Here is a 13,715-nt window from a genome sequence, read left to right as displayed (position 1 = left end):
TGCCATGCCGAGGAGAGAGAGAAAACAAGAACACAAAGATCAAAGAATATGTTTCCCTATTAGGCTACCATGTGATGACACCGGAACGGAATATGTTCAGTATGCATATATAGTAAACTAAGATCAAAGATCCCTACAGGAAAAACCGAGAGCACAGTTTATTCTTCCAAGTGTTTTAAAAAAAACAAGTCTTGCAAGAATGGGCGAGAAAACAGCCCTGCTAAAAAATACGAAAAGAAAAAGACCGGCGGGAAGCGGTCGCTTAACCACACCGCCCGGTGAAGCGACCCGATCGGAAGACCTCGAAGCGCGCGTCGATTGACATGTGAGCATTGCCAGCCCAAACCCACCACCGCAACCCCCACGCGCTGCACGCCTGTGACGCCCCTCCCCTCGCCGTAGCATCATCAGCCCCTGCACTGGCCGCTGGCCGCCTGCGCCGTCCCCTCTCCCCCTCCCGCGCCGGCCGCCGCCCCACCCCAACATTCCGCACCGCGCCCAGTCGAGGCCGCTGCGCCGCCCCTGCGACCCCTCCGGAAGCGCCCGGTGCCGCTCGCCCGGCATTATATTATTATTAGAAAAAGAAACAGAGGAGGAGCAACCGCTCGCTTTGGTTTGGTTTCGCGGCTCCCGTCTCCCGCTCCCGCTCCCGCTCGCGCCGCAGGGACCGAGGCGGCCACTGCAGCAAGAAGAACCACGGTGAGGACCCCCTTCTCGCCGTTCCCCTCCACAAAACCCATCCCCGAATCCCTGCTGTTTGCGCAGCGGAGAGCTTCCCGTTCTGAAGTGGTCGATTATTCTAGATTTGGTGGCTGTACATTGCTTCTTCTCTTCTTCTCTCCTCGTCGTACTTGCCAGTTCTGCCGATGTGGATCCGGCATTCCTTCAATGCTTAGCTAGTCGAACCACTTCGGACCGAAACCATACCCGTGCAGCCAGTTCGTGGCGGTGTCTTGTTAATTCGCGTTCGCGGATCGAGGGAACTGAGCCGTCCGCTTCTTTCCTGTTCTGTTCTTGAATACGCATTTGGGTTCTGGTGGCGCATTCTGTCATCCGCATTTCTGGAATTCAGTTAGTCTGGCCAATTTTGAACTTCTCCGCGGTGGCCATTTGCTTGCAACCATATGGATCGGAGCACTGCACTACACTTGCATAGTTGCATAGTTTCTTGCTTGGCCTGACCGGTGATGGGGAATTCCGGGCAACGACTAGGACGCGTCCATTGTTCTTGGAGTCACGTACTTCGCCGGTGCCGAGTTTACATTTGGTACAGCTTGTCAGATCTCCCTGCAGTCCAGTTTCGGTACAGCTTTGTGTCCAATTGGGAGTTGGGACCTCATTCTCCATCCAATGCAACCCAGTCCAACGGTCGTACACCCTCACCGTGCCCCACCGCCATGTGCCTCCCAACCACCTCCCTCCCCCTCAAGTGAATTGCACTAGGAGACACATTGCCCGTACCCAATTCTCTTGCTGCTGTTGGGGCATTAATTTTGTTGGTTAGATGTGTCTTTTGGTGTGTGTTTTGCCTAGCTGTCCAGATCTCGAGGCTTGATGGAGGAGTACTAGCTGTTTGATCCGGCTTCTTTTACACTTTTACGGCATGAACATTTGCTTCTTACTATTATGCTAGTCGGTAACAAATTAATCAGTCAAGCGAATGCCTTACTGAAATCTGCATTCTATGTTGAGTACAGTGGAGATTACTTGTTTGCTCTGAACTTCTACTGCACTGTCTGCACAATTCTACACAAACTTCACATTTTATTCAGTTAAAGCTCGTTATATGCAATCATTTTCCATGTGCCCCTTGCCATGGCATAATCATCATGATTGACCTTCCTGGATGTCACTTTCTCTATCATGCCTATTGGCTCACTCAAGCTGCTAGGCATTTGCTCATGTTACTAACTTTGTTAATGTTCTGTCTAGGTATCAAGTTTCTAGTACACTCAAATGGGTGCTAGGGAGAACGGGGAAGAGAGAAATGACCATTCAACTCATGTGGAAGTGGAACGAGATGCTAAACTAGGGAAGGAAGCTGAATCAGAGTATGAAGCAGCTAGGGACTCCTTTTCATCTCAAGGTGAGTCTAACAGTAATGAAGATACTAAAGTGAAAAGAGTCTCAAGGGTTCCGAAGAAGCTAGCAAAAAAGGAGACCAAGCCAAACAGCTCACGTCTGGCCAGAACTAATTCCACTCGTATAGTCAACAAGAAGCTGCAATATATTTCACCAAACAATAGTCCGAACAAAGCACCGAAGCCAAGCAAAGCGGCTAATGGTGTTAAAACTGTTGAAGTTCAAAAGCCAGAAACTGTGGAAGTTACTTCTTGTCCTTCATCTGATGTGTCTGAGGAAACAAATGATAAAGCTATTGAGGGCAGAGCCACCGATGATAAGTCCACCGAGGGCAGGGCCAATGATAATAAGACCACCGAGGGCAGGGCCGATGATAATAAGGCCTCCGAGGGCACAGCTGCTGATGATAAGGCCGTTGAGGGTGTAGCGACTGATGATAAGGCCATTGAGGGCGTAGCGACTGATGATAAGGCCATTGAGGTGATAGCGACTGATGATAAGGCCATTGAGGTTATAGCGACTGATGATAAGGGCATTGAGGGTGTAGAGACCAGTGAGATAGCCATTGAAGAAGCAAAGGAAATTGATGTCTTAGACGAAGCTCCGAAATGTGATCAGAGTACTGGCACTGATGATGAAATTGCTGATACTGAACAGAACATACTTGATGATGACAACTCAGTAGCATATGAAAAGAATGATGAGAAGAGTGAGGAATTAGAATCAAAAATTGAAAAGCTGAAGCAAGAGCTTCGTGAAGTTGCTGCCCTCGAGGTTTCTCTCTACTCTATTGTGCCAGAGCATGTATGTTCATCACATAAACTGCATACACCAGCTCGGCGTCTGTCCAGGTTATATATCCATGCATCAAAGTTTTGGTCCCCAGATAAGAAAGCTTCTGTTGCAAAAAACTCTGTTTCTGGGCTTGTGCTTGTAGCAAAGTCTTGTGGCAATGATGTTCCAAGGTAAATAAACGGGTTATAGTATGTCTTAACTTTATTAACTCTTGCTAATTTTATTTAAGAATCTAATTTTGATGTAGGTTGACATTCTGGTTATCAAACACAATTGTCCTACGGGAGATCATTGCACAAACCTTTGGCATTTCAAGCCAATCAACTGCAGTTATGAATGCTTTCACTACGAACAGTAAGAGCAACGCAAGAAATCTTTACAAGAATTCCCTGCCAATGCGATGGAAAATGAATTCCAGTGGCAAGCAGGCTAGACCTACTATCACGCAGTTTCCCAATCATTGGCAGGAAACTGGCACTGTCTTGGCTGCATTAGAGAAGATTGAATCTTGGATCTTTTCTCGGATTGTGGAGTCTGTGTGGTGGCAGGTAAAGGTTCACCTTGTTTTATGCTGGCAATTTTGTCAGAGCCTTAAATTTGACCTGCTAGTTGTAAAACATGACTGAAATGTTTCCAATTCAGTCAATATTCTGATCGGTGTTTCTCTTCCCAGGCACTGACTCCCTGTATGCAAACTCCTATTGAGGATTCATCAACTCCAAGCGTTAGGAAACCGTTAGGGCATTCTTCAGCTGATCAGCATCAAAGCACTTTTTGTATTGATCTTTGGAAGGCTGCATTTTGCGATGCATTCAGCAGAATATGTCCTCTTCGTGCTGGTGGATATGAATGTGGCTGCTTACCCGTATTAGCCAAACTGGTAAGCTTTAAGTTTCCTTTCATCATTTGAAAAGAATAATATTCTTTTGAAATGTGTTTATGAGCTGTTCTGCTATCATCAGGTGATGGAGCAATGTGTAGCCCGTTTAGACGTGGCTTTATTTAACGCCATCCTCCGTGAATCAGAGAATGAGATACCATCTGATCCAATATCTGACCCAATTCTCGACTCCACGGTTCTGCCAATTCCAGCTGGCAATTTAAGCTTTGGATCAGGCGCACAGCTGAAGAATGCGGTATGTACCTAAGTGCAGATTGAAACCACATTGTTTTGGTTTGATGCTTTCAATTCCATGAAGAACAAACTAGAGTAGGGCATTTCGATGATCTTAGTTCACTCCTTCCAAACAAATTCTACCATTAAATGTTGACACGTGAAATGACTCCCCAGGTTGGAAGCTGGTCCAGATTGTTGACGGATATGTTTGGCATGGACGGTGATGACTCTCGCAAGGATGGCCAAGGTGCAGAGGGAGATGGCAATAGCAGAAGAGATGGAGCTGAATCCAATTCTTTTAAGCTGCTCAATGAGTTGAGTGATCTTCTGATGCTTCCGAAGGACATGCTTCTTGAGAAGTCCATCAGGAAAGAGGTCTGTGTCCGTGCATAACTCCTTGCTACACTCGTATCATAGGAGTCCTATGTCCTCAAAACACAAGATGTTAAATTGTTACGATTTTATCTTATATGGAACTGTCAGATGTGGTGTAGTTGAAATTTTGAATTTTTTGATAGGTCTGCCCGTCGATTGGCCTTCCACTAGTAACAAGGATACTCTGCAACTTCACTCCAGACGAGTTTTGCCCTGATCCTGTTCCTGGCATAGTTCTAGAGGAGCTGAACTCTGAGGTATGTCCTCCCTTGCTGAAGTTGAATGAATCCATTACGTTGTGCACACAGAATGTCATGAAGGTAATTATAACTAAACTCTATTGACCTTTGTCATTAATATCGCACAGAGCTTGCTTGAGCGCTTCACGGAGAAAAATCTGACATTCCCATGCACTGCTGCTCCTGTTGCGTACCGCGCCCCTTCATTGGAGGGTGTAGCGGAGAAGAGTGGCAGCGCAGAGGTGGAGCAAAGGGCCTTGATGGTCCAGAGGAGAGGGTACACCAGTGACGACGACCTGGACGACCTAGGCTCCCCCTTGATGTCCCTCTACGACCGGAGCTCTCCGCCGTCGCCTTGTAACGGAGTCGCACATTTCAGTGCTCGACAAGAAGGCGCCGTGGCAAATGTAAGATACGAGCTCCTAAGAGAAGTATGGTCGGAGCGCCGTGATTGAGCGAGCGACCTGCAGGACTTGTTTGGGTGTTGCTTTGCATAAAATGGCGAACCAAGTGTTAGGGGCGTGAAGAATTTGCTTTTGCATCCGGCTCCGAAGAATCAAAGAGGGATGATGGCTCCTCGCTGGTGTTGTTTGCTTTGTCCACTGCAGAATTTCTACCCCCTCATTCGTTAGCCGGTGAGCTCGTTCGTTAGTTGCTCTTTTTTTTCTTCTTCTCATGTACTAGCATACATAGTGGAAAATTGTAAGGAAAGGATGGTGAATTCGATACTGGGTGTAAAATATTAATGCGAGTATGGACCTACGGTGTAAGAGCAACTCCAACGGGGCGACCCCAACGAACGCGTGCTTTGTTCGCTTTTTGTCCGTTTGGGTCGGCCAGGCGGACGCCGGCGTCCGCATTTTAAAATGGGTCGGCTTGACTGCCCAACAGGGAGGCCGACCCAAATGTGGCGGCGTGAAAAAAAAACAAGTTGCACGGAATAAACATAATTAAACATAAAACTGGTCGGTCAAACGCCGGCCAAAGTCCACCTACATCTAATAAACATTAAATAAAAACATTAAAAAAGTCTGCGCCCGCCTGCTGCTGCCCTAGACGTCGTCGGCCTTGCCCTTGCCCTCGACGTCGTCGTCGTCGGTGAGGTCGATGCAGACCGGAGCAGGGCCAGCCCACCCGAACGCCGCCTGGTACGCTGCCAGGGCAGCCTCCTCCGGCGTCTGCTGGGGCGGCGGCATTGCGGCAAGCCGCGCGCGCTCCTCCTCCTCCTCCTCGAGCCGGAGCGCCTCCGCGTCGCGTTGAAGCATGGCCTCATAGCGCATTTGCTCCTCGTTGTCGCCCTGCTCCTGGCGGAGCCAGTGCTCCTTCCATCGCTCGAGGTGGGCCGCCTCTTCCTCCGGCGTCGCGGCGAAGTAGACGGGAAGCGCGCTCACCCACCCGCGGTACTGGCCCGTCCATGAGTAGGCCTCCTTCGGCCAAGTGGGCGGAGGTGGGGAGCGCTTACGCTCCGGCTCCGGCTCCGGCTTGGGTTGTACAGGCGGCGACGGCGGCGGCGGCGGCACGAAGAGCGGGGTGTGGACGGAGTCCCCCGCCGCCGACAGGGCAAGGGCTTGCTCCAGCCCATCCTAGTGCGCGTCCTCCTCGATGCGGCTAGCCTCCAGCGCGTGCTGCAGGGCCTCCTCGAGGGCGGCTTGGTACTCCGCCTCCGCCTCCATGTCCTCCGGCTCTACCTGTGGGGGTGGCGGTGGGAACGGCGGCGGACGGCGTCGACACCCGAGCGCCGTTGCTCCTCGTGTTGGAGGGCGAACCAAGCCTCCCAGTTAGGAGAGTCGGCGGCGTACTCGGGCAGCCGACACTGCTCCGGTGTGAGCAGCGCGCGGCGCCGGCGCACCTCGTCGTCGTGCGCCCGCTGGGTCCGCGGAACCGCCGGCACCGGGATCCGGTTTGGATCCAAATGCCAATGGTGCGGTAGCGTCACGTCGGGGTAGGGGAGGGGCTGCCTGTACTCCCAGTGCCACCGCGCTTGGTGCACCGGGATGTGCAGGCGCCGACGTCCAGGGCAGAAACGCGCCGGCAGTGGAGGGGGAGGGGGAGGGGGAGCACGGGATGACGAGGCGCCGGGGGTGCCCTTCCCCTTGCCATTGCTTTTGCCGAAGAGGCCCATGGCGCGCGCTAGGGTTTGCGGTCGCCGGCGAGGAAGCAAAGGAAGTGGTGGGGGGCCAGATGTGGATGGAAGAAGTGGATGAGGCCGACCCCGCCGCACGCGTGGTTAAAAAAGGACACGCGCACTGGCTGACGCGTGGGCCCGCTGTCGGTGGTCGTCATAAATAAGACGACTGGTGGCGGTTGGGTGGCCGCCAGGTGGGGACGCGGCGGATGGCGAGGAGACGCGCGGCGCGTCCGCTTCGCGTCCGCGCCGATGCATTCCAGGCGCAATTTTGGGCCGGAAATGGGTCGGCGCGGACGCCGGACGAACACGATTTAAGTTTGGATCGGCGCGTTGGCCGTCATTTTTGTCCGCGTCGATCCAAACGAACGCGGACGGACGAAATGAGTCGCTCCATTGGAGTTGCTCTAAGTAAAGGTTGGAAGCAGTATCATCCTAGACTGGGTACCACGCCTGTTCCGTGTGTGTTTGATCATGATTGTACCTCTCTTCCCCGGCAGTTTGCACCTCTGGTCAGAGGACTCCACTGGTGTTGTGCGTGCCTGAGCTGTTTCCGCTTTTCTAGTCATTGGCGGTGGTGTCCAGTAGAGTAGAACACAACAGCTGCTGCCCTTTTGCATTTCTGAAGGGAATGAACACCAGCAGGAGTGAGTGATGTGCAAGGGGGATGCTGGCTGGTGATTTACTCAGAGTGATCAGACAGAAATGCTGCTGCTGCCTCACGGTTTCAACGGCATACTCTGCTCGATTGACCGCTGGTCTGGTACAAGCAAACTAGCAAAGCATGTACCGGACCGGACCCGTACCTGGACTGAACGGAGATGTTGTGTGCACCAGTTCTTGTGATGGCAAAGCCACTTGGCACGCTGGCAGGCAGCAACGGAAATCGGGCGCAGGACCGATGCAGCCACCAGCCGGATCTTTGCAGTCGGAGCATTCCTTGGTTGCACAATTGTTAGCAAGTTCATGGTTCGGTTCCTTTGATGTACTCCTTCCGTAAAAAAAAAACTAGCACATATGCCCGTACGTTGCAACGGGAGAAAAATTATTGTGCCCACTATTCATCGAAACGACCGTCGTCATGGCATAATTAGATCCGAACGATGTTAGTGTGGTGATTTTTTCTCTTGTTCAACTCGGTGACGTCCCTCGTACTCTTGATCCAGCTAAGGCCGAGGGAGAGTTTCGTCAGCACGGCGGCGTGATGACGGTGATGATAAAGTTACCGACGCAGGGTTTCACCTAAGCACTACAACGATATGACTGAGATGGAAATCTGTGGAGGGGGCACCGCACACGGCTAAGACAACTGTCAATTTGTGTGTCTATGGGGTGCCCCCTCCCCCGTATATAAAGGAGGGGAGGAGAGGAGGGCCGACCCTCTCTATGGCGCGCACAATGGGGAGTCCTACTCCCAGTAGGAGTAGGTTTCTTTTTCGCGAATACGCCGCGGTTGGCGTATCATTTGATTGATAGGGGGAGAACATACAGAGTGGTGTCACGGTCGCGTACACAAGAAGGCGCGCTCATGACACGGAGCGAGCATAGAAAAGGGATGCTCAGCCCCAAACAAGATAACTAGCCTGCAGGGATGATAGCACTAAGTCCTCTCGCTCCGGCATAGGCCCAGGAGCGGGCGTCGTTTTGAATCACGGCCAGGAGGGAGGCAGTAGAGGGTGTGCCCTTGTCGGAGATGATGGCGTTACGGTGGCACCAGATTGCCCAAGCGGTGAGAAGGGCAATGGTGGAGAGCCCTCGCTGTCATGGATCTAAGACTGACAGTAGAATGGGGGGTAGGTATGAGGAGGCAAATCCTAGCTATAGAGTAGTTGTACACACGAGTTTACGAGTTCAGGCCCTTCTCGGAGGAAGTAACAGCCCTACGTCTCGGTGCCCTGAGGCGGTCGACTGGATTATATGCGTGTGTGAGTTTACAAAAGATGTGAACCCCTGTCCTGAAGGAGGGGGTGGCTTATATAGAGTGCGCTAGGACCCCAGCTCCCCTCCGTTATGTGGGGTTCAATATACATAAAGAAGGAGCGTTACAGGTAACGTCCGTATTAAAGTGCTATAAATGATAGTTAAGTCTATGAGTAAACTCCCGACCGTTGTTGTGTAGAGTGGCTTCAGATCTCCTGTTTGTCGAGTGATTTCTGTGACGGTCGAGTGACATTGATTCTTATGAGTGGAATGTCTCTGGTCGAGTGGATGATGGTACCCTTTGAATGCTGCTGGCTTAGGGTGATGTCCTCGGGGAGGAAGTCTAGGTCAGGCCTATGACCCTACCCTAGGTACATAGCTTCATCACTCGCCGCTGGCCCTGGGGTAGCTGGATCGTGGCCAAGCTAAGCCAATCGAAGAATCCAAGCGATCCGTCCGGCACGGTAGCCGTGGGACAGCACCAGGAGAGGATGTCGTGCCAGATGATGCGGGTGAAGAGCAGTCGACGAGGAGGTGGTGAAGCGTCTGGGCATGCTGAGAGCAGAAAACACACGCCGACTCATGCTGCAAGCCACGGCGGGCCAGTCGATCGGAGGTCCAACATCGGTTGATGGATGCGAGGTACGCGAAGAATTTGACCGAGAGAGGAGCCCCGGACTTCCAAACAAGACGCCAATGCGCGGAGGATGTGGAGCCGGTGAAGAGCGCATTGTAGCACGAGGATGCGGTGTAAACTCCGCTTTCCGTCCACTTCCAGTGGATGGCGTCGGGCACCATAGAGAGCTCGATTTCCCACAGCATAAGCCAGACGTCCAGGTATTCGAGCGCGGCCGTGGGGCTGAGGTGGCCCTGGATGTCCTGAATCCAAGTGCGGTCATGGAGGGCCGCGGCCATAGTCCGCGACCGTCGGCGTCGGTTGGGTACTAGGGTGGCGTGGTTCGGAGCGATATCTTGAAGAGCACGGCTGGAGAGCCACTTATCCGTCCAGAAGCGGCATGTGTTGCCGTTACCCAAAGTCCAGGTCGCCGAGGCCCGGAAGAATTGCATGGCCTCGGGGTCCGATGGTGTCTGCAAATGAGACCAAGGCCGGGAGCTATCAGAAGCGTGGAGCCAAAGCCATCTGACACGGAGGGAGATGCCAGTGCGGTGTAAGTCACGAATGCCAAGGCCGCCGAGCTCAACAGGGCGGCAGACTCTCGCCCAGCTCACAAGGCAACAACCAGCCCGAGCATCCTTACGTCCATGCCATAGGAAATCGTAGATGATCCGGTTGGCTTTCTTGAGAATGGGGGAGGGGTACAACGCCATAGCCAATAGAATGTGCATGGGCATCACCGTCAGCACCTGCCTGACCAGAGCAAGTCGCTCGCCGCGAGAGAGGAGCGCGGCCTTCCAAGTTGCTAGCTTGCGCAACAACTTGTTTAGGAGTGGTTGGAGGTGGGAGGCTGGCACCTTGCGCGGGGAGAGGGGGAGGCCTAGGTATTGGATGGGGAAGGCCACCACCGGGCAGGCAAGGGAAGAAGCAATGGCGTTAGAAGCCTCGGAAGTGCACCGGATCGGTGCCGCGAGGCACTTGGCGAAGTTTGTGTGAAGGCCCGAGGCAGCTCCAAAGAAGTCGAGTAGGCCGCTGACAATTGCGAGCTCTTGGGGGTCAGAGTGGCAGAAAATGACCACGTCATTTGCGAAGTGGGAGACGCTGGAAGCAGCCTGCCGCGTCGTGAGATGCCTGATAATGCCCTTGGCGACCGCACACTGGAGTAGCGAGTTTAGGGCGTTGATGACGAGAGTGAAGAGCATGGGCGAAGCGGGGTCGCCCTGACGAAGGCCCTGGTGGTGGGGAATGGGGGGTGCCATTAATCATCACATGCGTGGAGGTAGTGGAGATGAGAATGGAAACCCATTCGCGCCATCTTGGCCCAAAGCCTAGGTGCTCAAGGACCTGGAGAAGGAAAGGCCAGGAGACAGAATCGAAGGCCCGGGAATGTCCAACTTGAGTAGAACCTGAGGGAGACGCAGTTGGTGGAGTTGTCTGGCTGTTTGCTGGATGAGGATGAAATTGTCATGCACGCTCCTCCCCGCGACGAATGCACTTTCGTTGCAGGAGACCATCTCGGTGAGACAGGGGGCCAGCCGCAAGGAGAGAACCTTGGCAAAGAGCTTCGCCACGATGTGGATGAGACTGATCGGGCAGTAATCAAACAAGTTGGCCGCGTCCGGTTTCTTGGGGATCAAGGTGATGAGGGCCTCATTGAGGCGCTGGAAAGCGCTCCCATTTAGCGCGTAGAGCTTGTCGAAGACGGCGCAGAGGTCGTTCTTGATGATACCCCAGCATGATCGCAAGAATTCCGTTGTGAATCCATCAGGGCCGGGCGATTTGCCGGAGGGCAACCTTTTGATCGCATCCCAGATCTCGTCGTGTGTAAAAGGGGCCTCAAGCTCGGACAGGTCAAAGGAGGGGTGACCAATGGCTGCAAGGTCGATCGTGAGGCCACGATCCGTATGGGGTCTGAGAATGGTCGAGAAATGGTCGAAGGCAGCCCGGGCGAGGTCGGCCTCCCCGGAAACTCGCATTCCGTCCACAGAGAGGTCGATGATTTTGTTTTTATGAGCATGGTGAGCCTCATGGATCTTCGAGAAGGCGGAAGCAGCCTCTCCCTCTTTGAGCCAGCGAAGTCCGACGTGTTGTCGCGCGAGGGAGCGCTCAAGAGACGCAAGACCGAGGTACTTGCGCTTGAGCTCACGCCGGAGCCAAGCTTCAGCGGGAGTGAGTGGCCGAAGATCCTGGGCCGCGTCAAACCTCAAGATAAGCTCACTGGCGACGCCAAGTTGGGTGGTGATGCTGTTGGCAACACGCGAGCTCCATCTTTGTAAGCTGCGGGTCGTGATTTTTAGTCGCGCAAAGAATCGCCGGAACGAGTCCGGGTCGGGGGCCTCCAAGTTGCAAGCATCCAGCACTGTCTGGTGAAAACCGTTGAGAGTAGGCCAAAAACTTTGGAAGTGAAAGCGCCTGCCGCCAGCAGAGCGGGGGACGCAGTCAATGAGTAAAGGGCAGTGATCAGATGCCGCACAGGAAAGGCACCGAAGCAGGCAGTGGGGGTGCACCGTCTCCTAGGACGGGGTGTAGAGTATGCGATCGTTCCGAACCAAAGTGGGGTTGGTTTGCTCAGTGGACCAGGTGTAGCACCGGCCGTGCATGTAAATATCGTAGAGCCCATGGTAGGAGTAGGTTTCCCCCGCTTCCCTAGTTGGAGTAGGATAAGAAGGAAGAGGGAGAGAGAGGGAAGGAAAGGGGGGAGGGGGCGCCCCCCACCCAATTCGGATTGGGCTTGGGGGGGGGGGAGGGGGGCGCCATCCACCTGGCCGCCTCCTCCTCTCTCCCACTAAGGCCCAATAAGGCCCATTGATTCCCTGGGGGGTTTCGGTAACTCTCCGATACTCCGATAAATGCCCGAACTCATCCGGAACCCTTCCGGTGTCCAAACATAGCCTTCCAATATATCGATCTTTATGTCTCGACCATTTCGAGACTCCTCTTCATGTCCGAGATCACATTCGGGACTCCGAACTACCTTCGGTATATCAAAACACATAAACTCATAATACCGATCGTCATCGAACGTTAAGCGTGCGGACCCTACGGGTTCGAGAACTATGTAGACATGCCCGAGAATCATCTCCGGTCAATAACCAATAGCGGAACCTGGATGCTCATGTTGATTGCTACATATTGTACGAAGATCTTTATCGGTCAAACCGCATAACAACATACGTTGTTTCCTTTGTCATCGGTATGCTACTTGCCCGAGATTCGATCGTCGGTATCACCATACCTAGTTCAATCTCGTTACCGGCAAGTCTCTTTACTCGTTCCGTAATGCAACATCCCGCAACTAACTCATTGGTCACATTGCTTGCAAGGCTTATAGTGATGTGCATTACCGAGAGCCCAGAGATACCTCTTCGACAATCGGAGTGACAACTCCTAATCTCGATCTATGCCAACTCAACAAACACCATCGGAGACACCTGTAGAGCATCTTTATAATCACCTAGTTACGTTGTGACGTTTGATAGCACACAAGGTGTTCCTTCGATATTCGGGAGTTGCACAATCTCATAGTTATAGGAACATGTATAAGTCATGAAGAAAAAAATAATAATAAACTAAATGATCATAGTGCTAAGCTAACGGATGGGTCTAGTCCATCACATCATTCTCTAATGATGTGATCCCGTTCATCAAATGACAACACATGTCTATGGCTAGGAAACTTAACCATATTTGATTGACGAGCTAGTCAAGTAGAGGCATACTAGGGACACTCTGTTTTTCTATGTATTCACACATGTACTAAGTTTGTGGTTAATACAATTCTAACATGAATAATAAACATTTATCATAATATAAGGAAATATAAATAACAACTTTATTATTGCCTCTAGGGCATATTTCCTTCAAATTTGATAAATGAGGTCCGCATCAAATTTCAACTCATTTACACATCTCAGCATCTCTCGGCAAAAAAAAACAAAATCGAGGTTTGTAAAAATGTTTACTGTTCACGCATTGTTGTGACCCGATTTATCTTTTTTGCCGAGAGCTGCTCAAATGTCCAAATGCATTGAAATTTAGAGTGGAGTTCACACATCAAATTATATACCACCCAAAAAAATTGATTTTTTTTTTTGAATTTTTCTAGTATTTATTTTTATTTTTTTCCTGAGCAGGAGCAGATGAGCCCGGGCACCGAGTTGGATTTCCGTACTCTGCATGACTATTCAACAATTAATACTATAGAAAAGCTAACCTTGATTGATCAATGTGAGCTAGTTGTTCAGTTACTCCTTTGCATATACCAAGATATGCAAAATAGCATAAGTAAGTATCAGTTTTTCTGGAAGCATGATGAAAATAATAATATGAATTTGGCCTTGAAGATAAACAAAGAAAGGTAATTTTCCTTGAAAATGAACAAAGAAAGGTAACATGCATGCTGATCTGCATTGCGCTGAGAGGATCCCAGCTCTTGCAAAAATATTT

General features: G+C 51.7%; 1 protein-coding gene across 1 annotated transcript; it reads left to right on the top strand.

Moving 5' to 3' along the window:
• Nucleotides 1-369: 369 nt before the first annotated feature.
• LOC119302022 lies at nt 370-5,378 on the top strand. The gene is made up of 8 exons (XM_037579033.1): nt 370-699; nt 1,933-3,047; nt 3,125-3,425; nt 3,551-3,757; nt 3,840-4,013; nt 4,169-4,369; nt 4,513-4,626; nt 4,737-5,378. Exons 2-8 carry the CDS (start codon nt 1,957-1,959, stop codon nt 5,061-5,063), a joined length of 2,415 nt encoding a protein of 804 aa, XP_037434930.1. The 5' UTR covers nt 370-699; nt 1,933-1,956; the 3' UTR covers nt 5,064-5,378.
• The last annotated feature ends 8,337 nt before the right edge of the window (nt 5,379-13,715 follow it).

This window comes from Triticum dicoccoides, chromosome 5A (genome assembly GCF_002162155.2).
Source record: "Triticum dicoccoides isolate Atlit2015 ecotype Zavitan chromosome 5A, WEW_v2.0, whole genome shotgun sequence".
Taxonomy (NCBI): domain Eukaryota; kingdom Viridiplantae; phylum Streptophyta; class Magnoliopsida; order Poales; family Poaceae; genus Triticum; species Triticum dicoccoides.
This window is presented reverse-complemented; position numbering and strand designations above follow the sequence as displayed.